This window comes from Macrosteles quadrilineatus, unplaced genomic scaffold (genome assembly GCF_028750875.1).
Source record: "Macrosteles quadrilineatus isolate MER2022 unplaced genomic scaffold, UCM_ALF_1.0 Scaffold_1__1_contigs__length_201487025, whole genome shotgun sequence".
NCBI lineage: Eukaryota > Metazoa > Arthropoda > Insecta > Hemiptera > Cicadellidae > Macrosteles > Macrosteles quadrilineatus.
The window spans coordinates 32,965,267-32,993,022 of NW_026542594.1; the positions used below are offsets into that span (position 1 = coordinate 32,965,267).

A 27,756-nucleotide genomic window follows, 5' to 3' on the forward strand; every position below is an offset into this window, starting at 1 on the left:
TACGAGACTTAATTGTTATTGGTGTTCATAACCAAAACTTATCAGAGTCTCTACAATTAGACGAGTCATTGACCCTTCATAAGGCAATCATGAGAGTACGTCAAGCAGAAGCAATGTCTAAACAGCAAGCTGTAATTAGAGATAAACCAACCAGGGAAGATGTATTTGGGGTAAGTTCAAAACCTTTTGATAATAATAAACGTGTGGCTCAAACTACTAAAACATTTTCCTGTCGTCGCTGTGGAACTACTCATGGCCCTCGGGAATGTCCTGCTTTTGGAGAAAAGTGTTCCAAGTGCAAATTTCGTGGTCACTTTGCAAAATGTTGTCCAAACAAACCGAAGGAGGTAAAAGAGATTAAGGAAGTTGACTCAGACGATTCGATTGATTCAAAAAAAGGACATTTAGGTGAAGTAAACTTTAAGCAGGGTGAATGTCCGAGTGTAGTGGTAAAGGTAAATAGTCAACCAGTAGAGTTTAAGATGGACTCTGGGGCAGACGTTTCTGTTATGGGAAGTACACTTGCACTTGACCTCAAACTTGTAATCCGTCCAACCCATAAAGTTCTTTTTGGGCCGGGCCAGACTAAATTGACTGTTGTGGGTGTCTGTTCAGCTGAAATTATGTATGGCAATAAGCAAATATTAGAAGACATATATGTCTTGCCTTCCCAAAGTACACCTCTAATGAGTAGAAATGCATTGTTGAAACTGGAGTTACTTACGTTTAACGTTAATCTTGTAGATGGTGAATCACTCCAGAGTCAATATCCAAAAGTGTTTGAGGGCATGGGTAGAATGAATCATCCATACAAGATTAGGCTGCACGAAGATGCAAAACCTTATGCTGTTATGTCACAGAGGAGGGTGGCTTTCTCACTCCACAAACAGGTTAAATATGAATTGGACAGGATGCTTGCTGATGGTGTAATAGAACCAGTAACTGAACCTACTGACTGGTGTTCTCCCGTAGTAGTGGTTCCAAGGAGTGATGGTAGAATTAGACTCTGTGTTGATTACACAAAATTGAACCAACATGTGAAAAGAGAATTGTTGCAGCTTCCATCAGTGGATGAGTCTCTAGCTAAGTTGGAAGGAGGTAAGCTTTTCACTAAGTTGGATGCTGCCAATGGATTCTGGCAGGTTCCACTTCACAGTGATTCATTTAAACTCACCACGTTCATTACACCATTTGGGCGATATTTCTTCAAGAGACTTCCGTTTGGAATCTGTTCTGGACCGGAGGTTTTCCAATTCCGACTGAGTCAAATGCTTTCAGATATCCCAGGTGTAGTGAATCAAGCGGATGATATCTTGATAATGGGGAAGACAGAAGCAGAACATGACAGCAGAGTCAAACTGGTACTAAAGAGACTCTCAGAAAATGGTATCACGTTAAACAAAAACAAATGTAAGTTTGGAGTAGAAAGTGTGATTTTACTCAGACACGTTGTCTCATCGCAGGGAGTCAGTATTGACCCAGAGAAGACTAAAGCTATTCTGGCCATGAAAAGCCCCCAGAGTATAACGGAGGTTCGACAGTTTTTGGGAATGATAAACCAATTAATGAAGTTCGTTCCTCATCTAGCTGAAAAAACAGCACCAATCAGAAGTCTCCTTAAAAAAGGAGTTGAATGGACTTGGGATGAGCCTCAAGAACAAGCTTTTAAGGAATTGAAGAAGGTTGTAGCTAATGATACTGTATTGGCCAACTACAACAGAGAAGCGAAAACCCGTGTAATGGCAGATTCGTCATCTTATGGTTTAGGGGCAGTGATCGAGCAGTTTGATGGAAAGGATTGGTGTCCATTAGCATTTGCATCGAGGACATTAACAGAAACAGAGTCAAGATATGCTACCATTGAAAAAGAAGCTCTCGGCTTAACTTGGGCTTGCGAAAGATTTTCTAGCTTTATTCTTGGTAAAAGGTTCCAGCTTTACACAGATCATAAGCCTCTGACTGAGATAATGGGTTCAAAGCCGATCTCTGATCTTTCTTCTCGGCTGCAACGTTTTCGTATGAGATTGCAAAATTTCGACTACGAAGTTGTTCACATCCCGGGGAAAGAAAATGTAACTGCAGATTTACTATCAAGAAGCCCTGAAATTTCACCAATGGATCGGGAGAATGAGGTTATCGAGAATCTGGAGGAAGAAATGTTTGTAAGAAGCATAATTGATGCATTGCCTTGTTCTGATAAACGGCTGTTGGAAATTAACCCTCTATCTGGCGCTGGTCGATTTTCGACCACTAAAACGTGAGTTCTCAGTGGCGCTGGTCGATTATAGACCAAGATGACATGGGTCGGGTTTTTCTATTATTAAAATATGAAAACAGTTTTAAAACGCAATAAATCTTATACCATTAGAAAGATGAGATTCTGAGGATTCATTTTCATGCATAAAACATTATTGAGTGAGTATTATGTTGCGATAAACGGTAGTTTGAAAAACTAGAGAGTTCAAAATAGATTTTGGCGGTGGAAGGTTTTGGTCACCTGACTACAAAAACAGCTGTTTTTGGTGATTGTCAATTAAATTGTATACAATATTAGTACATATTCTGAAACTACAATAAATTCCCTACAATTCCCTGTGAATCTATAAGGTTGATTGTAAAAATTTTATTTCTTTTTAAAAATGTCATAAATATTATGTTTTTGTAAAAAAATCTTCAAAATTTTACATTCCGACGTAAATTTCTCCGACATTTTAGAATTCAACTAAATATAACTATATATTTTCAGAAATATCTTTTTATTACCTATTGTACAGTATCATTTCATTTTTGTTGATGCATTTTATTATTTCCTACGTGACAAAAAGAAATTTGGTAGTTTTTCAAAAAAGAAAATATGTATGAAGAATTTATTTTTTTATAATTTTATTTTTATGAGTATTTAAAAAACATTGATATTTCTACGTAGGGAATCATATTTCACACAAACTTTACATTTAGATAAAATGTGTAAAAAAATTATTTTGTGGTTTTCTTGTGGGTTGCTTTTGAAATTTCTAATTTGCATAATCCAAAAATTTGCAAACCTTTTGCTACTACGCCTAAACACATTGCTAGGAAAAGAATATTTGTATATTATTATATTCTAAATTCATCACTGAAATAGAAAATATATATATGTGTGTATTTATATTCACAAATAAATGTTCTGTGGCAAAATATATGATACCACTACAAAAGCGCCAAAATATACCCGCCACTGGGGAATAAAATGACCGCCAGATCTAGGGTTAAGAATGCCCAACATGAAGACCCGGAAGGACAGGAGCTCTTAAAATGCATCCAAGAGAATACATGGCGGAAAAATTCGGTATTCTGGAAGTATCGCAATGAACTCGCTTTGGAAGATGGATTAATTGTTAAGGGAAGGAGGATGTTCATTCCAAAGGCCTTGAGAAAAGAAATCTTATCAAGATTACATGAGGGACATTTGGGTATAGTGAAATGTCGGCGGCGTGCTCAAGAATCTGTTTGGTGGCCAGGCTGTTCAACAGAAATTAGTACTACAGTGGAAAATTGTCCAACATGTATAGAACACAGACTACAGCGAAAGGAGCCTCTGATGTCTACACAGCTTCCTCAAGAGCCTTGGACCCATTTATGTGCAGATATTTTGAAATGTAACCAAAACTGGTATTTGGTAATACAAGATTATTTCTCACGATTTTTAGAGCTCATCGAACTCAATACTTTGACTTCAGCGGCAGTTATTGGAAGGATGAAAAACATTTTTGCACGACACGGGATCCCTCTAGAAATTCGTACAGATGGAGGTACTCAGTTTACTTCTGACGAGTTCAAAGGTTTCGCAAAAGAGTACGGATTTAGAGCTGTAACTAGTAGTCCACACTTTCCTCAATCGAATGGAGAAGCTGAAAACGCTGTATCTATAGCCAAGAGGATTCTACTAAAGTGTCCGGATCCCAATCTTGGTCTATTAGCTTACAGGACCACCAAATTGGAATCGGGGTTATCACCTGCAGAGCTGCTGTATGGTAGAAAACTAAGAACAACTTTACCTTCTCTCAACGACTTTCAAGTGGTTGGAAAAGATCAAATAGAATCCTTTCGAAACTGTGACAAGAAAATAAGAGACAGAGTCAAGAAAAACTTTGACAACAGAAGAGGCGTCAAAGAACTTCCACCTTTAGCAGTAGGAGAGAGAGTCTGGGTTAAAGATATAAGTGCGAAAGGAACCATAAGAACAACAACCAATCTACCTCGATCCTACATAGTATCATTGAGTAATGGGAATGATGTAAGACGAAACAGATGGCATCTCATTCCCCTACCAAGAAAAGAGAATGATGATTCTGACGATGTCTACCGTGGAAGGAGGGTGCAGCCAAACCACAATGATGGAATAAGAAGATCGAGCAGAACTATCAGACCACCAATAAGATATGAGTAAATATAATGAGGAAGGGGAGATGTAGTGTCATTCATATGCCTTTGCATTTAACATATGTTTTATATTTTAGTTTGTTGTTGTGGTGATGATGACTCTTGTTGAATAATAAACACATTCTTTACTTGCAGCATTTATTAGTATTTTATATTATCTTACATTTACCTTCCGCAAAATAGAGGAAACCAATTGAACAAGTTCCAAATAACTTTCTTAACTCATTCTGTAGAATGCCAGGCATTTCGCATCACATAAGTTTATCTCTTTTGAAGCGACAACCTATTTAAAAAAATCTTCTCAAGTTATGGGTGTATCCAACATTTCTGATAATTCTTCATCTCCTTCTTATGTGATACAATATTATGGTTTCGTCACCACTTAAACTGTCCGACATGTCAGATGTCGAGATTTTGGTTAGTGATGAGTAGCCTCGTGTGTGGAGCCAAGTCACCAATCAGTCTCTGTAACTAGTTACCAACTGGTTGAGTTACCAACTAAGTAGCTCTGTGTGTAGAGGGCCTAAGTGGTTAAAACTAATATTTATAAGATTGTAAGACATCTTTACACTATTTGGCTTACAGTCATACTTAACTTGATATTGTACGTGAAAACAGCAATAAACAGGTACCCCCCCTGATCAAGTATCCCCACCATGAAGATTGTTGAACCATGTTGTAAACATTTTATTGGAAACTTTGCAAAAAAAAATACAACACAAATGTAAATTCCCCTGCTGCAGAAACTTGCAGACTCAGCAAATTTCCTATACCTGACTGGATTTTCACCAAAATGTTCCTTAAAAAATCTCACATTTAATTCCTAATAAAAACTATACCTATATACTATCATCACAGGATGAGAATCAATTTGAAAGAGAAGATTCTAAAGTTTTGTTTTGACACCACTTTTGTAATCATAGTTGCAAAATTAGTCTCTACAGACATTTTTAGATTTTAACTACAATTTTAAATTATTTGCACAAATTAAAATCAATGAAATTCTAAAACACAGAACACGTTTTGCTCTTTCAAAGTCATGTTTCTCGCAGCTTTTTTTAGGGAGCGGAGGGAAAATGCTTTTCTCTTTTCTGCTCTCTGCGTTCCTCTTCCGGGCCTAGGAAAACCCAGCTTTAACTCTTTTTTTTCTCTTTTTAATTTAAAGAGGTTGGCGGCCTCTTTTTACCTTGCATTTGCACGTCCACATAGACTACAGATCTGTGCGTGGATTGTATCCAGCAAAGCAAGGGGTGAGCCGGTACAGTACAAAGGTGAACTGTACTGATAAAAGTTAGTGGCAGTGACCAGGATCCGAACCCACGACACTACTGCCTTGGGCCCGAAGTCCGCGACGCTACCGACTGAGCCACCGACTCACCAACTCATACCTGATTTTAGATTCATTAGGCAGCAGACTTGAGCTAATTTCGCTTGACTTAAACAATTATTTTATTTGGGATTTCACAATATTCTCTATTGCAATGGATTCCGTAAATGATCACAATACTCTGCACAATGGCGGTGAAAGTGATTCATGTTCAAACCAACAAAATGTTAGCATCTTTGTGGTAGGGAAGGGGGGAGGTAGATTCATCGACAGCCTATGGCATTGTTGTAGGCTATTACAAATCTGACCAGTCAATTTACTATTCTCTAGCTGACTTTAACAGTCCTTTTCTGTAAACATTTACTTTCTCGTCAAAAAGCAGCCGCTTCTACTATTCTCTAGCTGACTTTAACAGTCCTTTTCTGTAAACATTTACTTTCTCGTCAAAAAGCAGCCGCTTCTACTATTCTCTAGCTGACTTTAACAGTCCTTTTCTGTAAACATTTACTTTCTCGTCAAAAAGCAACCGCTTCTGTGTAAAATGGCAAAATGTAATTATCTCAATTTGAATAACAAACACCTTTTTAGGATTTAAATTTCAAGAATTTATTTTGAAGTATTTGGTTACTCTGGTAGTTTTTACAGTTCAGACATGATTTAACAACTTTCTTTTCAACTCACATGGTGAACTACCTGAGACAGGTTATGACACTAAGCAAATAATTCTTAACATTTTAAGTTGAAAAATCACAAAGGCTCTCTTATTGCACAACTCTAAGAACCGTAGATAAATTAGCTATTTTAGCAAGAGTTTTACTTTTTATTTTGATTAGACTTGACAAAATTAAAAAAAAAATTGTAACCTACAATTAGACATAAATATTGAATAAAAATTATGCAAAAGTAGGTTTAAACAAATAAAACCAGTAATTAGGCCAATAATTATTGGCCTGATTGAATGTTGTTTTAAAGCAGTGCTCGGTTTGCAGGGGAACGCTGCAAAATGGAGTTCTGGTACCTCTCTTTTGGAAAGATAAAAATATTGGCATAAATTGGTACGAATGACATTAAATAGGATACAGTTCCGGTACCTCCTTTTTTACAAATCAAGCACTGTTTTAAAGTGTTATAAAACCTGCAAGACTTTTGAAAAAAATTCCATTTTAAATGTTTAATAGTTAGCAATTATTATTTGAACAGGAGATGATCCCTATTCAACACCCTGTGATCGTGCTGCCAGGTACATACTTCACTGACCTTGTGGCTCTAGTCACTTTCATGTACAGCGGAGAAGTCAATGTTTACGAGCATCAGTTGGCAGGCTTGCTATCAGTCGCAGAAACGTTGCAGATAAGAGGACTCGCTGAGTTTACTTGGGTATGTAAACCAACAAAAATGTGTAAAGTAGTTAAGGCCTGAATTTGAAGCTACAGCTTGCCCAGGTTTACCCTGAAATTGAAGCTACAGCTTGAAAATATAAAGTTTAATGACTCTACACAAGCTAAAATATGTTAGGGATTAATTATACCTTAGAAGGCATGATGATACGTTGTAGTTATCCTAGGACCAAAGTGAGTGTAGAGTCTGAAACAGTTAGCCACGTCTAAAAGAGAAATCTGTATTCAATTTAAATATGCTAAGTTATATGAAGAAATTATATTAAAAAAAAATTAATGTACATGGTATTAATGGCTTCCAAACCAATGTCACCCTCTTTAGAAGAAGAACTTTTTCATTAATTAGTGTTGGAGAGTAATTCTTCATGTGTATTTAATATTTTACAGACATCATTATAACATTATGTGTTGTTATATATAAAGTAAAAATTAAACTCTAAAACTATACCCTGTTCGTCGAGTTTTTGGAGTGAAGCGCCTCCCCAAGTCTAACGGGACTAAGGGTCGTAGCCTATAGGGAAAGAGAAAGTATGACAGAATGTGTCATCATAAAAGGCTGGTTCACATGCCCTCAGTCGCTTGCCAGCAGTCTAAACATCAACAGTTCTTGAGTTAGTGTTTTTATATAACATGGTTTTCACGATTTTGTATAAAGATATTTCTTGGGTAGTCGTAGTGTACAGTATATTTTTATTTAGTGGCGTTTAATAGTTAGTTATCGTTATCTATTTCATTGATTGTACAGTAGTTTCATATATACCGGTATTAGTTTATGATATTAATCCACAAAAACTATTTTTATAGGCTAACTATGGAGACTCTTTCACCAGTGAGTAGGAATAAATGTGGACAAATTCATATTATAAACATAAACCTTGTTAAGAAACAGTGAATGGTTAATGTTTACAAAAGTATTTTATCTGAAACCCCTAATATTTTTAAAAAGTTAAAAAGGTTTCCGCCATGGTAGGAGTGGGAAAAAGTAGCGTGTACAGATTAATTTCCGCCTACAATAAAGATCATGTTTCGGGGTTAAAATCTCCCAAAAATAAGAAAAAAAGCCTCAGTACTTTTGAAAGAATTGACAACTTTACTAAATGTGCTATTAGACAAAAGTTGATGAGTTTTTCTTCAAAAATGAACAGCCTACAGTAGAAAAAGTATTGTGTGCATTAAATGAAGGCAGAGATCTACCAAGTTTTAAACATACTACATTTTACGGTATTTTAAAGCAGTTAGGTTTCAAATTTAGCACTAGGGGAAGAAATATGATCCTTGCCGATAGAGACGATATCTTTCTTTGGAGAAGGAAATATCTGCGATCTATCAAGAGGTTTAGAGAAGAAGGTAGGCCAATATACAACCAAGACGAAACATGGGTAAATGAAGGTCAAACAAACAATTAAGTTTGGATTGATGGCGAAGTCAAGAGTAGAAAAGATGCTTTTCTAAATGGACTTTCAACGGAGTTGAAAAATCTAAGCGGCAAAGGTAGGCGTCTTATAGTTCTCTTTTTGGTAATGAAGATGGATTTGTAAACAACGCATCATTGATTTTCCAATCCAAATCAAAAGAGGACTACCACAATGAAATGAATGGCGATGTATTTCTGCAACAGTTTCGACGAGTTCTACCAAATCTGAAAGAAAACTGTGTGACTGTGCTTGACAACGCGCCTTATCATTCCGTGAAGGTAGAAAAACTCCCAACATCATCTTGGAATAAAGATCAACTAGTCGAGTGGCTGGTATCAAAAGGAATCAACATTGACAAGACATTGTTAAAAAAAAGAATTACTAGAACTAGCGTACAAAGAAAAGCCAAAGAATATGAAGTACTGTACGTCATTGATGAAGAAGCAAAGCTTCAAATAAAACAGTTTTGAGGCTGCCCCCGTACCACTGCGAACTTAACCCAATTGAATTAATTTGGGCACAGATCAAGGGTTACATTACTTCTAATAATAAAAGCTTTAAGCTCCCTGAAGCAAAACATCTTATGGAAGAAGGCATTACAGGAGTGACAAAAGATCGCTGGAAGAGATGTGTGGAACACGCCATTAAGGAAGGAGAAAAATTATGAAAGCTGGATGACATTATTAAAGGTATGGAGGAAGAAAATTCACATCTAGTAATACATTTAGAAAATGACATTAGTAACAGTGATGAATCTGTATTAGCTGAAGAACAACATCCTTTTAATAAATAGAAGAAATGGGTTACTCCGTACCACAGGTTTATTTGGCCTAGCCCTGTGGGAGCCTCTTTACCCTTAAAAAGAGTGATCCCCGAGATGGTGGAATTAAGAGGTTGACATTTCTTCGGGGGCTTTTTAAAAACATTCCACCGGTCAAATTAGTAACAAAAGTGTTTGAATGGACTCGAGGTTGATACCAATAGCAAGGCTGCGCAGGGGGTTTACTGTGAACAGGCCTGACTCAAATGTCACTCCCACAGCGGGCGGCGCTTCACTCCAAACACTCGCCGAACAGAGTATAGTGTGATTTTCTCATTTCTGTAATCTTGATATCTTGCCTATAGAAAGTTTTCCTGCTGCTAGATTTGTTTATGTTCTAGAAAAAAACAGCTATTGTGATGTGTTACCAACCTGATGGCAGATGACAAAGACCTTTATTGCTATTGCCATTTGAATCCACCTACACTTTTCCATTCTTACTGTATTAATAGGCAAGCATGTCCTATATGTGCAGGTTTTATTTGTATTTTGAGAACATTTTTGTTAATTAGGTCAAAAATGGAAATTAAACTTTTCTTATGGAGATTTAACATGGGGCTAATTCTGTATATTACTTACTTACTTACTTACTGCTGTGGCCACTGGTACCCTAGATGGTACTTGGCCTCCCCAACACACTGCCTCCATAGGTCTCTGCTTCTTGCATCTTCCTTCCTTCTCCCTAGCTTCCTCAGGTCTTTCTCCACTTGGTCGAACCATCTAAGTTTCGGTCTTCCAAGGGGTCTTCTACCTTCTGGGTTATTCCTCAAGATGTTCTTTGATAGGGAGTTGTCATCTTTTCTTAGAATATGCCCTGCCCATCTCAGTCATCTGCTCCTTACCTCAGCAACAATATCCGGATCCTTAAATAATTCTCTATATTATATAATTCTGTATATTAATAAACAAAAAAGTTTATTGAAAACCCTTTTTCTCAGCTCGTGTGCATTGCAGGGAAAATCTGCTCATACTGTTAGAAAGATATTTTCCTGTAGATGTGCAGAATTCCTTTATAAAATAAAATAGGCTAAAAAATAAGCACAAAAAATTAATTTTAAATTTTAAAGAAGTTAACATGGGCCTCATGGGTTGCCATGCTGGTGACAAAATAACAACAAAATATAAGCAGAAAATAAAAACAAATGGAAGAAATTACAATAACATGTTTTATTTTCAGCGTGGGGTAAAAATAGAGAAGTCTGTACATTACAAATTTTTGGTCGAGTTTTCGAACACTGGACGACAACTAGTTTATATTAAATAGTATATTCAAATTCACAGTATACTACTATCAATTATTGTTTTGTCTGTATTTCAGAGTGGGAACTTAGCTAATAGTGAAGTAGGAAAGAAAGAAAATACAGGTGGAAGTCCAAGATGCAAACGTGTAAAGACAACAGCAGGATCTGGCGAAGAGGTGAACTGTTCAAGTCCTGCTTCTACTAACAATAACTCAACAAGTACCACTGTCAAAAGTCGATCAAAAACAGTAGACGATGGTTGGGTAGAGGCCAATGCTAATGTAGTCGCGACGTTGGATCAGCCAACGCTGATAGCTGAAGATTTGAGCCACAGGAGTGCTGACAATATTGAGGCTGACCCAGGTCCTCCCACAGTCAGCATAGATTTGACTGGCAATCCAACTGATTTGACCCAAGGTAAGTCTACAGAGTTCATCAAAGAATTCTTATTACTACAGCTATCAGCCCTAGCAGTGGCTAAATGACTGACTGAATCCCTTTTCATTCACAAACATTTTGTTACTAGCAAAAATCAACCTATTGACTTGTACAGTAGAACCTCACTAATCGGACCTCGGATAGTCCCGACTCCTCGCTTGGTCCGACCGTGCCACCGACACAATAGGCTTTCACTTATATAACCTCATTGTCCAAGAAAAATACCTAGACAATTTTATAAATTGTGTTGAAATTCGTTGTATATTTAACTATTTCCACCCATCATTTATATGCAGTAGGCTGCCACATTGTTGTTTTTGAAAAATCACAGTCCATTTGACAAAAATAAAATGGAAGCAAAAAAAAGCACCATCAAACAAAGCTTCAAGGTCAAGCTATCTGTTTGCACTGACAATCGTCTGCTCCTTAGGCCTACACATCAGTCTGCTGTGCACTTGCTTTGTCTCAACATTTTGTGATTGGGTATTTGGTAACCATGACAACTTTAGTAGCCTGTGATTGAGTGATTAGTAACTATGGATACTTGTTGAATGGGTGAATGAAGAGAAACTCAAGAAAGAATAGAAGAACAAATAGAAAGAATAATCATTGTTTTTATGTCATTTTTATCTTTATCAGTGTATTTTACTGTTGTTTTCATTTATAATTAGGCTACTGTTATTTTATACTTTTTTATACATTATCTAATGTTTTATCGACATTCTTCTCTCCTGAAACAGCGTAGCAGTTATCCTATGACTAGCAGTAACTAGACTTTCTATTGTTCTGTTCTTTATTTTGCTGTACAATGTTTGGCAATTTGTTTGTAAGCGTAGAAGTTTGAGAAATCTGTGAGTTTAAACGTTACAGTTTTTATTACTAACTAACGTTAATGACTTAATAGTAGTTTACGCAAAGGTTGCATAAAGATAGTGTTAACGACACAAGTAGAAAATTTAAGGTACATGCCTTGGCGAGTGCCTTAAAAACTTCTACGAGTGTCGTTAACACTATTTACACGAGTTGCATACTCTACTTAACCTACGACAGTGCTTTAAGTACTAAAAACCACTACTCATAACTTCTAAGAGAGGTTATGTTTTCGTTTATAACGTCTCATTGCCACTGACAGTGATGCAACAAAACATTGTACCAAACACTAATTGCACCACTCAACAATTAAATTGGCCTGAACAGCTTATTAGTTGAAGTTCGAATCATTACAATTATACTTCTTCTCTCGCAATCCTTGAACCTCATTGGTCCGTTACCCGTTTTGTTATGAGTAAAGCTATGCTGTTATGAGAAACTTTTCAATTTTAAAAACTGAACTGAAACAGCTACTTTAAAAAACGGTTGTAGTTTAACATAATTATCATGATTGCGCAATAGCCTACTAATTGTATTTTGATGGTGTAATATGCAAATTATCACAATTAAGTTCATTTATACAGTATTAGGCGTTTATGAGTTACAAATGACTGTTTTATGTCATGTTGGATGAACCGTGGTTTTCAGTTATCCGTGGTCTGTTCACAATACAGTTTTACAATGTTTTATGGGGGGGCCACCAGTTGACCGACAAGATACTTGGTCGTCTGGCCACTAGACCTTCTTTTTTAAATAAATAGATAAATACTGAAAACCAGTACGTTGACAAGTTATTTCGTCGCCAGTCCAGTTGACCGGCCTGTAAAACTAAATTATTATACGCGAGAAACAAACTGCTCGGCAATCGACCTGGCCGACTTACAACTTGCTCGTCTTTTAGGTGGGGATGTGTTGAGCGGCAGCGCCAGCAGCTGTGGAGGGAGCTGCAGGCGTACCAACTTCTGTTTCTTGTAGTGGCGGTTTTTATTACGGCGATTTTCAGCTATGAGGTTTTTTATTACGTGTACCTAATTGTTTGTTTCTCAATCGATATATTTTTGAAATAGAGTACAGTGAATATAAATAGGCCTATTAGTTTACTTCAATGAAATAAATGTTTTATTTAGCTAAATAAAAAAAAAAACACCAATTGAACAAATAAAATTGTGACAGACAACAGGAAGTCATTAAGGTGATCAAAAAAGTTCTTTACTAAAGAATTACTGAAATTTGTTAACTTACTGCTGGCGAAAAGGGTGGTACCATGCATAGGTTTATCAATAAATAAGATAAACATGGAAAACGTTATACGGCTATAAGTCAGGAAATATTTGCAGATACATTAAAAAGCAATACCAAGTTATGAAATATCATAAAATATTTACAGGAAATGTTAATTACTGTATATACATGTATATACATGAGTTACACACCGGTGATTTTTGAGTAGACTCTTTTAAACACATTGAAAATATGACTGTTTGTCGTTTTGAAATAACTTCTGTAATACTTTGAAATTGCTCGAATTCGAGCAACATGTACACGAGTTTGAATATTAAATTAACTAACATATTTTTGTAATAGCAGGGTCAAATATTGTGAACAGTGGTGAGGTAACTACCGTTACATTTATTCAATAGAGAAATAAATACAAATTTATTTCATTTTTCATACAATGTTTCATTTTCAAGATGAGCTCGCTCGCATCAATCAAACACGTCCGGGTTGATGTTTGTTTACTACGCTCAATCCGGATATTGTGGCTACACAAATGCCAATAAAAATAATGAATTATAATCAGCTATTCGCTTAGTTAATTTAGAAATATTTAAACAACAAAAATTGCGTTGTAAAAAGTCAAACTATGACATATTGCTGATGAAGGTATGCGAAGGGGTGGCAAGGTCATCCAACGCGGCTTCTCTTTCATCTACGCAGTACTAGGCTTCCCTGGACTTCCCCAATACTTTCGTTCTCACGCCAATGGAGGTCAGGTCAGGTTGATTGGAAATGGAAAGAAGTTGTAAAAGGTGCTTGTCATATTTATGATAGTCTCTATTCATTTAGGGCTTATAAGGGTGTTGTTAAGTTAGGGAAAGCAGACGCGGTGGCGTTCTTTTGAAGATATTGACCGCCCTAGTGGCAAGTCCCGCACCCGTGGACTTTCCCCAAGACTTCGGTTCTCACAGTGATGTACGTCCAGAGAATTGTAAATTAAAACTGATTTATATAAGTTCCTCGTTATTTTTATGATAGTACCTTACCTATTCAGTGAAAGTTTTTAGGGTTGTTCTTAAGTAAGAGAATAGGGATGACAGACACGGTGGCGTTCTTTAGAAGTGGTAGGTCCCACTCCCGTAAACTAAAATATTTTAAGGGTTTGGTATTTTTTTCCTTTGGAGTAAATATAAGCATTGACTATATATATACAGGGTGTCCGGTCATAAGTGTTAAATAAAATTTTGCATCAAACTACATGGTAATGGCGACATAATGACGCACATTTGAGGTTCCCAACCTCAACCATTAGGGAATAACAAATTAATTAAGGTTTTCCAAAAATTATTGTAGTTGTTATGAAAAAGGCAGTGTTGGGGAAGCTACTTTTAAAATGTAGCTAGCTACAACTACTGCTACATTTCCAAAAAAGTAGCTTAGCTACAGCTACAGCTACAGTTCCGAAAAAGTAGCTAGCTACAACTACAGCTACAATTTTAGCTACTTTTCCAAAGACGTTACTTTTTATTCCACGCACATTAGGTAAATGTAAAATTAATTGCAACAACATTTTTATTGAACAAACATTTAAACAAGAAATGTCAGTATTGTATATAACATTACTTGGAAAACAAATTATTCCTAGATTTGATTTAATTTGTTGGCATTATAAACCTAACATTACAACAACAGCATCAAATAATTGGGTGTCCCATCATATTTAGTACTTATTTTTAAATATTGCATTATTTTTAAGCATCTTATATGTAAATTTCATTAAGTTCAAAGGACATACAACCAAACTATATTTTAAAAGCTCATTTTATTTCTTTAATATAGATTTATTTATAGATGTCTTATATCAACAATTAAGACCACTTAAACTGTAAAACGATTATTTAAAAATACTTTTTTGTGTTACAGAGCCTAGCCTATTGAAATTGGAGTTTATTACCTTTCTTTACTTTTAATGTTAAAAACGACATTGCTATAACTTTTAACCATAGTGATAAGTTACTTGTTCTCTATGAATAACACTTTTCAATGTCAAGAAATCGTCCTTAATTGTCATTATGCATAGGGCAAGTGCTTCAACCTAGTTGGTACAGAAAACAGTATTCAGCAGCAACTTATCCTGAAATCGGCTTTTAATTTAAACATGTTGAAATTTGTAAAGTAAAAATAACATGTAGGCCTACTTGGCTATGTAACAAGTTGGCTATAGTAGCTTTGTTCTTGCAAGGACTAAACAGATATATTCCTAATAATTGAACTTGGTATTCGTTTTAAGCCCTAGCATAGCCTAGGAATAGTCCAATACAAGAGCAGTTAGCAGGAGCAAACTATGCTATTTTTTAAATGTAAGTTTCATGTTATATGGAGATTTTTTCGTTACAATTATTATGTAGTCTAGGCATATCTTAAATCTCATCATCAGGTAATTTCCTCTTTGTTAATTTAGTAAACCTTAGAAAAATCTTTGTAATCTAACCAAGGAAGGGCTTGTGATGATGAACCACAATCAACAGCTGAAGCAAAGGTTGATAGACCAGCTTTCTCATTATTTTAAGGTTAAGTGTTGGTTTTCATTAAAACCCTAGTTAAAACACTATCGATATAACAAAGAAACTAAATTGATTACTAATTTCCCTGTCAATCACTTGCAAGCGTTCAATAGCTTGTATTGTCACTGGTACCGGTAACGTTTAAATGTCGTCTGCATGTAGCGATTTTATTTTATCTGACAGTAATCATAGAGTAGTAAATTAAGGAAATGAGAGCTAAAAATGTGGATAACACTCATTTAATGGTCTCCATGTCCACACAACGTTGTAATAGGGAATGAAACGGCTGCAACCAGCTGTATGAAGCCAAGAAAGTAGGCCTAACTGTTGTGAAAATCTCAGTCTCAGTTTGAAAGATGTTGTTTCACGTAAGGTTGAGGTTATGGTAAAAATCACTATCTCAAACAATGTAAATGTAGCGAGAAAAGTAGCTAAAATTCCGCTACAACTACTTTAAAAATGTAGCTAGCTACAGCTAAAGCTACAAAATTTTAAAAGTAGCGACGCTACAGCTAACGCTACAAAAAAAGTAGCGCGCTACTGTAGCGTCGCTACTTGTAGCGCGCTACTTCCCAACACTGGAAAAAGGTTATATTACTCTGTTAAAAATGCACTAATTGTTAATTTAAATGTCATTTTCAGAATCCTCACAAAATTTTAAATAGATATAACACATAATCGCTGGGGTACGGAAAAATACCCTACTTAAATTTCTTCGTTAAACAATTATTTTTAATATCGTCGTAAATTTAAATAACATTCAGCAATTTATTTCTCGGTTACCGAGTTCCACTGAGTTTAACAAATATTACTAAAAACTTCCTTATATAAAGGGCTTTACAATGGTGTAATATAGTTTTTACCAAGTTTCAAATTTCCCAATGTAATTCAATCATTGTTGTGAAAAAAACATGGTAGGGCAAAGAAAAGCTATTGTGAAGAATAATACATTTAAGTGCAGGCAACGAATAATTTGTATTTTTTTCTTGCATGCAACGTTTTTTTAATAACTATTAAGCTAAGAAAAGAAACATACAGTAGTAAAATGTGTTTGTGATAAAGTTATGGTTATCGTATATTTTTCATATTTCAGATAAGATTTCAATTAACTCGCGGAAGTTCGGTTGTGGCTATACCAAAACTACCCGAAATGGATTGGACGTGGTCGACGTGGAGGAAGTGTGACATGGCCTCCTCGATCTCCAGACTTGAGCCCGTTAGATTTTTTTGTTTGGGGTTACATGAAAGATCTAGTTTACTCAACTGTTGTAAACTCTGAAGTTGAGTTATGGGAGAGAATCTTTGAGGCTGCTGGGAAAGTAAGGGAAAAATTGACGTATGAGGTCACAGTTGGCGCAATTCACAAGCGAGCTAGGGCCTGCATGCGGGAAAACGGAGGGCACTTTACACCCAAACTGTGATTCCACCTTAATAAAAGTTGTGCTTCGGACGAAGTATGTCATTGATTTGATTTTTATTGTGTATTTTTACTAATGTATTGTGTTTTTTTTATAACAAATTTTCCAAAGTCTAAACAAAAACTCTTTAGTTTGATGGAAGTGTAGTTTGGTCAATCATAAATTACACAAACCCTCATCATCAGTGGTCAGCTCATAAAATAGTAAGTAAAATTAACTATTTTTTACAATATCTGTTTTGGTTTAACCGTGATTTTTCACAATAGTGCGTAAAATTCACCATAGATTTTACAGTAGATAAATGTAGTTATACATCATTGTAAAGCCCTTTATATAATGAAGTTTTCAGTAATATTTGTTTAACTCAGCGGAACTCGGTAATAAATCCGAGAAATAAATTGCTGAATGCTATTTAAATTTCCGTCGATATTAACACGTTCGCTACTGCAGAAAAACCCATTTGAGCTCTTTAAAACTCCACAGTAACTAAACTCGAATTTAGATGTTTTTAGACAACTGATATTGCTAGTTCCAAATCATACATGGTAAAATAATAGTAACTGCAAAGAAATGATAGAAAGTACAATATTTGTAATTACAAACCCATTTTATTATACGAAAACATATTACATACTAGCAGAGTACCCGTCCTTGTACGGGGTTGGCATATAAGTATAAATGCTTATTACAGTTATGGGAGAGGACACGTTTTAAGAAAATTTGATCTTTTAATTTATAAGGTATCCTATAGTGTAGCACACATCTACCACTGCACCTAAACCATAGAAAAAAGTAAAGTTCGAGGTGTACCACAACTTTTTGGCCTGACAGACGTCGTCCTGTCCTAATGTGGTTTTATGTCAAAGCTCGTTCATTTTCAAGATGAGCTCGTTCGCATCGCTCAATTACGTCCTGTTGAAGTTAGTTTGCTACGCTTACTCACCTTTAGGTTGGAGCTCGTTCGCTGCGCTCACTTGCCTTCAGGTTTAGCTCGTTCGCTACGCTAACTCGCCTCCAGGTTGAAGTTCGTTCGCTACGCTCACTCACCTTTTGGTTGCAAATTAGCTGTTGTCATAAATAAAAAAAATAATAGTGCTGCACCCTGTTGGTAAACCTATTAACTTTTTAATGCTATCGAACATCACAGAATCAAATTGTTTAGTTGAACCAGCTGTTAAGATTCTTTAATTCCATTTAAATATAAGTACTCATAAGGTTAACATGGGGAACTACAGAGCCACTGGGGCGAAGCCCGAAAGGATTTTTGAGATAAGAATATGCCTAAATGTTAATCGGGAATGTGAGCTATCATCATGCCAAATTTCAGCCCAATCCGTCAAGTAGTTTATGCGTGATTGAGCAACACACAAACTTTCAGATTTATAATCTATATAAATTAAATTAGAGTTTTGTCTGTACATTGCTCAGAATCATAAACTTTTAGGTTATTTTTACGTTTTAAACATTAAAGAAACCGAAACAAGTCTCATCTAAATTTCTGTCTGTCTGTTTGTCTTCCTGTCTGTCACGGCCCAAGAGCCATTTTACGCGGCCTTCTCCTGAAAAACGAGAGTACCTATTAATTTCCAAATCATTTTAATGTATTCACTGGATCGGCGAGATTGTCTTAAGTCATTAAAATATGGCGTCACTACTTTGTAAATAAAATGACGGACATTTAAAAACCCAATTTTGTGCGAATTTTTGTAAAGTTTTCTCCCAACATTTATCACATATTTATCTATGAAATAACAAACAGCTGTTCGAATCAAGATTATTTCTTCTAGCTCTCACTGATATGTTTACATTGAATGTTGTTTACAAATACAAGTTATCGTCCACCTTTTGGTTGCAAATTAGCTGTTGTCATAAATAAAAAAAAATAATAGTGCTGCACCCTGTTGGTAAACCTATTAACTTTTTAATGCTATCAAACATCACAGAATCAAATTGTTTAGTTTAACCAGCTGTTAAGATTCTTTAATTCCATTTAAATATAAGTACTCATAAGGTTAACACAGGGAACTACATAGCCACTGGGTTGGAGCCCAACAGGATTTTTGAGATAAAAATATGCCTTAATGTTAATTGGGAATGTGAGCTATCATCATGCCAAATTTCAGCCCAATCCATCCAGTAGTTTATGCGTGATTGAGCAACACACACACAAACTCACAAACTTTCTGATTTATAATATTAGTAAGATAGTTTGGCCAGCATATCTGAAAATATGCAAACCAACTGAGGTTCTTTATATAAGAAGGTTTCAACTGAATACTATAAGATCCCCGTGCGTAGAACGGGTACACAGCTAGTATTAGTATAAGATAAGATTAAACATTTCTGAAGGTTAAAGATTGAACTATTCAGAAATGTTTAATGTGTAATATGTTTTCGTTTAGTGATGGGTTTAAAATTACAAATATTGTATTTTCTATCCTTTCTTTGCTATTACTGATTAATTTCCCATGTATAATTTGGAACTACAATAGCAATGTCAGTGCTCTAAAAACATTTAAACTTAAATGTAGTGAATGTTTAGTTTTTAAGAGTTCAAATGTGTTATTTTCTGCAAGAAACCAAACAGCCATAAAGTCTGGAATAGTAAAAAGATTTTGGCATGCGTTAGCAATATTTTATCCCTAAATATTTCAACAGAGCAGCAAATAAAAATATGCGTTTAATAATGGTGAGTGTATGGGCTGCGTCGGCTTCTGCCGGTCGGGAGTAGCCCCCTACTCCCTGTTTTTGGTCTAGCTCCCCAGCTAGACCAAAAACAGTGCCCGCAGTGCTACTAAGAGAGGGATCCAGTAGTTCGTTGGACTGTACAGTGTACAAAAGTAATGGATATATCGAGCTACATACCACACAGTTTATCAACTCCTCATACCTACTTACCTTTCTGCAACATCTCTGGTCTCATTCAAGATGTGAACAGATAAAAATGCATAATAATTCGTTGAATTAATATATATGGTAATTATTACTTACAGATGAGTTTGAATCGTTTGTCATAGAAAAAAACCTAACTAACTATTCAGGTATAACAAGCCTTGCATTTTATTACAGCAGTCAGACCTCAAACCTATTGGCCAGTCACAGAAGGAGCAATAAGACTAGACAGTGAATAACTTGATTGTTTAACTATGATTGTTCCAGGCGTAGTTGAAACCAAATCGAAGAACTCCCCGAAGCTGTATGCTACTTGTTTTGTATGTGGGAAACAGCTTAGCAATCAGTACAACTTGCGTGTTCATATGGAGACTCATCAAAACGCTCACTACGCGTGTTCAGCATGCAACCACGTGTCACGGTCTCGCGACGCGCTACGCAAACATGTATCATACCGTCATCCTCCGAGCCAGACAACTCCCACTCCACGCCAGCCCTGACCCTCGGACACATCTCTAGTCACTGTCTTAGTCACCACATCACTGTTATAGTCCAAACAGTCTATTTTAAAGGTTTGTTTTTACGTGATCTCATTTCCAAATATTAGGATTAAATCAAACCTGTATATATCCTTGTAGAAGATTTACTTAGTCGGTTGGGGGTTCGAGTTACCTTATTTTATCCTATATGAAATTGTACACATCATCAAATGGTGTGTATTATAGTAATTGTTCATGTATAAATATATATGTAGATTTAGCTACTGTGTATACCTGTTATACTTGTTTGAAGTTTTACTACCACTATCTGTTACCAAAATGGACCTTTTTACACTAGTGATAAGTGGGTCTGTGTTATTAAGTGAATATGTACAACATATCTCACATTGTGTCAAAGAAAGTTGATGATGATATAACAATCAGGCATAGCCTATATTTTACAAAATAAACTAAAATGTATTGTTATTGTTATAGGTATGAATTTATTTCATGTGGTATTTAAACCCATAAAAAGTGCTTTGAGCCCAAATTATAACAAATAATAAACTAGTCAAAGCTTATTACAAGAGTTGAAGGGGTATAATTTGTTAAACGTTAATGTCAATTGGTGATGATCAACTAAAACTCAGTACAAGAAAATAAAGAGAAGTAAACTATTGATTATATCCTTGAATATTGTTATATGTACCATATATTATACTGTGTATGTATATTTCACTTTACTTCTGTCAACATAATCAAAGTAGTAGCAATATATACTTCGCTGACATATTCTATCGTATATGTGGCATCATGAAAGCGTAGTGCTTAAAAACGTATGTTAAAAAACATTAAAAGGCCAAGAAACACAGTAAAGTACCCCTACCACAGCAAACCTGCAGACTAAGAAAATTTCAATTTGTCTGATTGGATATTTTCTGCAATATTTCCAATCCATAAACAAGACATATTTATTCTAATTTAAATAACATTAGATTTAGCGAGTACATAATTAGTAATAATATCTATGGTTCTTACCGTCAACGCAATATTATTATATTTTCACGCAATCTGCCACACTCAAGAATATAATATATACATAATTAGGTTTGCTGCTACGGGGTGGTTTATTAGTCTTATTTTTACCAAATAATAATAGTACAGAGGATAAAATAAACAACTTTGCCAAATTTGATCAAGATATATCCATAAATTAACAAGCCAACTGCAACAGTTTTCTTTTCCTCCATAAGATTAACGTGGGAATTTTGAATGTACAGTTTTTAAAATTTTCTCTGTAACCTTTAATTGTACAGCAACGCATCAATATGCCAAATTATTTGTTTTCTTTAAGCTCTACAAGATGGTCTTATTGGAAATTGGGCATTTCCGTGTTTTAAGTGAAAATTTGAAAACCCCCATTTTTTAAATTTCAAAACCCCAAAGTACCCCATTACCCGATCTTGCTGGTTCGCGAATTCATTCAAGCTTATCCCGCCCTTCTCCTTCAAGCCTAACTTCATTCAAATCAGACCAAAATTATCCGTGCTATCATGTTCACTGACACACATATATAACAATTTGAACGAATAGTTTTGGCCCCTGGAGACATCAAAATGAAAAAGTAAATTGGTAACATTGGCTTAGGTTTTACCATGCCACCAACGGTAATAGCTACTTCCCTATAGGAAAATATTCTCTAAAAACTTATTATAACTTGTACAATTCTTATCCAGTTGTTTTAATAACTGAAATATACAAAGCCGAAGTAATTTTTAGTAGAATTCAGATGAATTGAAAATAAATTGATGTTATTTTTTATTTTTTTACAAATTACAAATCAGGTTAAAGAGATTGACAAACAACATGTCAGGTTTACATTGTAAACCTTAAAATTTTAATTTCTGTGGATTAGAATTAATGTTTAGATCAATGATTTTTTAAATCATCTTTTTTATCAACTATTATAATTACTATCACTCTTTGTGTTTTTGTTTATTTTAATATTTTATTGTGAGCGTTGATGATGCCACATTTAAATAAGCCATAATGGTGTTTACAGCAACAATATTGAGGTAAAGTTACCTGTTTGTAGTTATCCTCATTAAGGTGCCATAAAATGGAATCAAAAATAGTATATTGTGTAAAATAGATTTTAAAATACAAGTTTATTTGAATTTAAATTGAAAAAAATTATATTGATAATAGTTATTGCATTATCTTATTGGTTACCTCAGTACCTCAATTGAAACTTTTATTTCCAATTTGTTTTGTAACATAAAGAATATTATCAATATGATAAGATAATATTTTGTACTACTTTAATGTCCACTTTTATCTTCCCTTATTTTTGAATTAACTAAGGCACTACATAATGAATATGGACCTAAACATAATTTGTCAGTCTACTACTTGCTACGAACATCAAACAGCATATCATAGTCAACAAATTTTTAGAGTAGTAGCCTACATTAGTTGTTTTAAGATGCATATAGTTGTGCCTTATTTTACTGTTGTTGACCAAAGGTAGTTCTAGTTTTAAACCTTCATTGTTTCAACTTCTTTAACTAGCTCTAATAATAACAAGAGTCATGATTTTGTAGTGTAAAAAGTGATAAAAAACCAAGCTAAAACTGTTAATTAATAAATTAGGTATTATGATTAGAGGAGTATTTTTGTTTAAAGAAAGAACTATGGTACCATCCATAGTACCATATTCTTTTGATCATAGGAATATCAAGCCTTGATCCACTGCACCATGGCATCCTACATATAATTTGTTAAATGTACAACATTGTCTATTTTTGAGGATTAAATATTTTTTCTGTTTCGCTTTGTGTACCTTAGATGTAATATGCATACACTTTAATTGTTTTGTTTTTTTTTCCCTGGTATTTATGCATTGGGTAACTGTGTATTTATTGTGCCTTAAATTATAATTTATTTTTAGCTATGCTATGCAAGCAAAAGAAAATATTTACAAATAATGTTTTGCTCAAGTTGCTTTGTATAAAAATAAATCTAATAATATAGGTCTACAATTTCTTAAAATTTGTCAGATCTTATTAGTTTTAAATAAAAATAGCTTACATATTTTAAGCACTCATTTTGGGGATGGCATGTGTGATTGTTAATTCTTTTCTAAACAGTTTCTTTATTATAATGAAACTCAGTAAGCACTATACTAAACAAGGAAATATTCTATGTTATGCATCATGGGCATAACAAAGTTTAACTTTATATCTAACAAACATTTATGACAGTGTTCTATAAATCTAAGCTAATCTAATCTAAGAGAGCAGAATCATTTTATTTCTCTGTTTGAACAATAAAAAGTTGAGTCTTTTATTCCTCTATGCATCCATAATTAGGCATTTAAATGTTTATATAGCCTGATTGACATATTTGAAACATAAACACTATTCTGGCAAAAAGCAATTTCAAACATGGTATTTAAAATAGGTGTATTTTATTTATTGAATACATAATAGATTCAAACCACCTGACTGTTTGCTAAAAGTTTAGTAAAATTAATTAATCAATCTACAAATCAACCAATTGACAAATCTGATACAACCAGCCACGCCACTCTAACTTTTTAACCCTATCATCCATAGCTGAGACATTTTGCATTTAGTAAATACCCTACAAATAAACAAATATATAATTTGGTAAACAGAGATTTCTTAATGGACAACAATTTTTGGGCCCCTTGAACAATGATTAAAGCTCTTAGTTAAAAATTTACTTAATTCGTAGCACTCCAAGGGACATAACAAGAGGCTAACATTGAATGTTGGGTCTGTTTTTCTTAATTGCTCATGCATTCATCGACAAAGCACAAGACTTGGCTATGTCAAAAATTGTGGAAAATAGTGTAGAAATATTACTTGTACTGGTTATTATAATTACCATTTATTACTTATTTTACTTCTTTATATTTATCAACAGAGCTAATAGTAGATAATAATCAATACAAAAATCTCATTAATATTTCACCTTTTGTTGCCAAATATATAAATACAATATTTCAGTAATAAAATAATTGTAATAATCTCTCAATTCCTTTCTTTTTTTAATTAAATGTATTATGATTGTTAAAAAATATTGTTTCATACATATTAAATTAAAAGTGTCTTAAATTTATGATATTGTGCCTTAAACAGTTTGGCTAGCAAGAACTATATGAGTACCGTTACCTAATAAATAAAGATTAATTTAGATAATTAATTCAGAACCATGGCCTCTTTCGTTTGCTGTACATGAAATATAATTTAAATGTTAGATAAATTATTCTTTTGAAACACTGTCCCTTCATTTTTTATAACAACTATATTCTATATTTAATGTTAATCATTACTAGTAGGACTTGAATTATTTTCAGAGTTAGTCTTGTTTTTTTTTTTTAAATAACTACCGGTATATAGGCCTACCACTATTACACATACAGGGTGTCCCGGAACTCTCTACCAATATTTTAGGGCATTGTTCCTGGGTAAGAAACATATCTAAATATCATATTTAAATTGTCCGGAAGTCCTTAGTTACTCAGATAGCCGCCATTTTGTTTTTTCACTTATTAATTTTTTTCTGAAAATTGGTTAAACATACGAAGTTGAAACTTTGCACAAACATTTATGACAACTAGACAAAGCTACAAAAAAAAATTATGACGATTTTTCAAATTCATAAAACAAAATGGCGGCTGTTTAAAATTTTGTTTCTTAAATTACTCGAAAACTGTTGATATTACAAACATTTTACAAGATTGACTTTTTTAAGGCAATTTTATTACAAATCGATCGACACCTTAATCTTTAAGATCGGACAAGTATTAACTGAGATATGGCAGTTTTAGTGATACGTGACCGCCGGATATTAGTTGCAGCGCATGCTGAAAGCGGTCACGTATCACTAAAACTGCCATATCTCAGTTAATACTCGTCCGATCTTAAAGATTAAGGTGTCGATCGATTTGTAATAAAATTGCCTTAAAAAAGTTATTCTTGTAAAATTTTTGTAAAATCAACGGTTTTCGAGTAATTTAAGAAACAAAATTTTAAACAGCCGCCATTTTGTTTTATGAATTTGAAAAATGGTCATAATTTTTTTGTAGCTTTGTCTAGTTGTCATAAATGTTTGTGCAAAGTTTCAACTTCGTATGTTTAACCAATCTTCAGAAAAAAATTAATAAGTGAAAAAAACAAAATGGCGGCTATCTGAGTAAATAAGGACTTCCGGACAATTTAAATATGATATTTAGATATGTTTCTTACCCAGGAACAATGCCCTAAAATATTGGTAGAGAGTTCCGGGACACCCTGTATATATTATTAGTGCCATTTTCGCTAAATATTTTTAAATTGTGCTTCTTATTTAATCAAGGTATTGCCCTTTACCACATTAAAATACCTTTATTTTTATATAATATGTCTCATAAACAGCTTTCCAAAGTGTGTCAGTGCTCCATTAGAGTAAAATCAAGAACTCTTTTGAGTAATTAATGTTAAGAAATTTATTATAATACGTCAGTACGTCAATTTTAATTGTTATTTTTTTAGAATTTATGAAATGTGTTCATAAGTCAAATATCTTTACCTTTTGAACTGTTAATTTGTTAATTTTTAAAAGTTTACTAATGTTAAAATATATCAACTATAAACATTTTTATTGTATTCTTACCTTATTTTATACTGATACCTACAAAACTATTCTGAGAGAAATGCTTAATATCTAGAGTCTTTACTTTTACTATGTTATGTCATCAAAGAATCGGACAGTACCATGATGTATGTGTGATGAGTACTTGCTGGCGAGTCTATCTCTATGCTTCAGGGTAGTAACGCCCCCTATCCAGAGCCAGGATCTCCTCTGTCTGGTTTGTCCCTTTACTACCTGGAACTACCATATCAGACACAGTATACACTACACACCATCTATAACTTATAAGTGATTTGACCTTCCCTGATACAACCAGTCTAGGTGGCAAATGCCATGGCCAGGCCACTGCTGTCCTTCCTGCTGTATTAGAGTGGAAACCTTGCGTAAACCTGATAGTCAGTGGCGGACCTACCTACAGCGCTGCCCCTACAGTCACTAAAAATCATGAAATAATTTATTTTTGTAAAAAAATACAACCGACTTCAAACACTCAAAAAAGAATGAAATAATTTCAATAAAGTAAACTTTTGTATTGGTCAAGCTCTCGCATTTCAAGTCGGCTCTAACTGCAAATATGATTGAAATAAAATATTGTGTGTTTATTTTGAAAATTAATAAATTTAGCTGGATAGCATAAATATAAAAAAAAAAACATACTGAACTGTTTTGTTTATATATCAAAGGAAGTATTTTACGTTTACTTCAGAATGAATGCATTATGAAAATAACACACACAAATGTTCTATGAATAGGAAAATAATTTATTTTGATATTATGATAGGGAAAAAAGCTAGTTTAATATTAAAACGTTACTTTTCCTAGTTAGAAACATTGAAATGCGTTATAATCTTTTTAAAGATACTAGTTAGCCTAATACCACTATAATGCCGATCTTTGGTTACGGTAATAAAATAACACCCAACGCATAACTATGAAAAAGACATGCAGATTGACACCTTTAGTTATAGATAGTCAGCTGCAATATGGACATCCTCATTCAATTTTGTATAAAAAATCATCATAGAGCCGCGCCGACGATATGAGAGCTTGACCAATACAAAAGTTTACTTTATTGAAATTGTTTCATTCTTTTTTGAGCGTTTGAAGTCGGTTGTACTTTTTTACAATAATAAATTATAAATATGAAAACTGTTCAATGAAATGGCGACCATACATAGTAGGTATTTTAAGCCAAGAGTGTGGGATGAGTGACACAATCTTGTAGTCTTGTTAGTGACTAAGGCCGACATTCCTTAGACACAGCTGTTAATTAATAGCCCATACAGCTAATGGCAACTAAGGGACCTACAGTTTATAGTGGAATCCGAACCACATTTTTCCTTGGTATATACGAATTGGTCTAATTATCAGGATAGTACTGCGGATAGTCGTAGTACTCACTCGTGCGGACGTTAATCCACACCAGGGAGTATCGCATTAACAGTGCATGCCTATAAATATCCACAATTCGTGACTTCCTAGTAGCTGGATTACAGGACGACGCCACCTGTCCCAGTTAATAATACATTCTAATAAGGTTAACAAAGGAAACTCCAGAGCCAATGGGGTGGACCCCGAAAGGGTTTTTTTCGAT

General features: G+C 34.3%; 1 protein-coding gene across 1 annotated transcript in view; it reads left to right on the top strand.

Annotated features, from left to right (window-relative positions):
- The window catches only part of LOC128982175 (longitudinals lacking protein, isoforms H/M/V-like), an 86,836-nt gene extending 60,678 nt beyond the window's left edge, over positions 1–26,158 (top strand). Inside the window, exons 3-5 of the mRNA XM_054401237.1 lie at positions 6,950–7,126; positions 10,700–11,039; positions 20,290–26,158. Coding sequence (XP_054257212.1) covers positions 6,950–7,126; positions 10,700–11,039; positions 20,290–20,522 — 750 coding nt within the window. The 3' untranslated portion in view covers positions 20,523–26,158. The remainder of the gene's footprint in view (positions 1–6,949; positions 7,127–10,699; positions 11,040–20,289) is intronic.
- Positions 26,159–27,756: the final 1,598 nt, after the last annotated feature.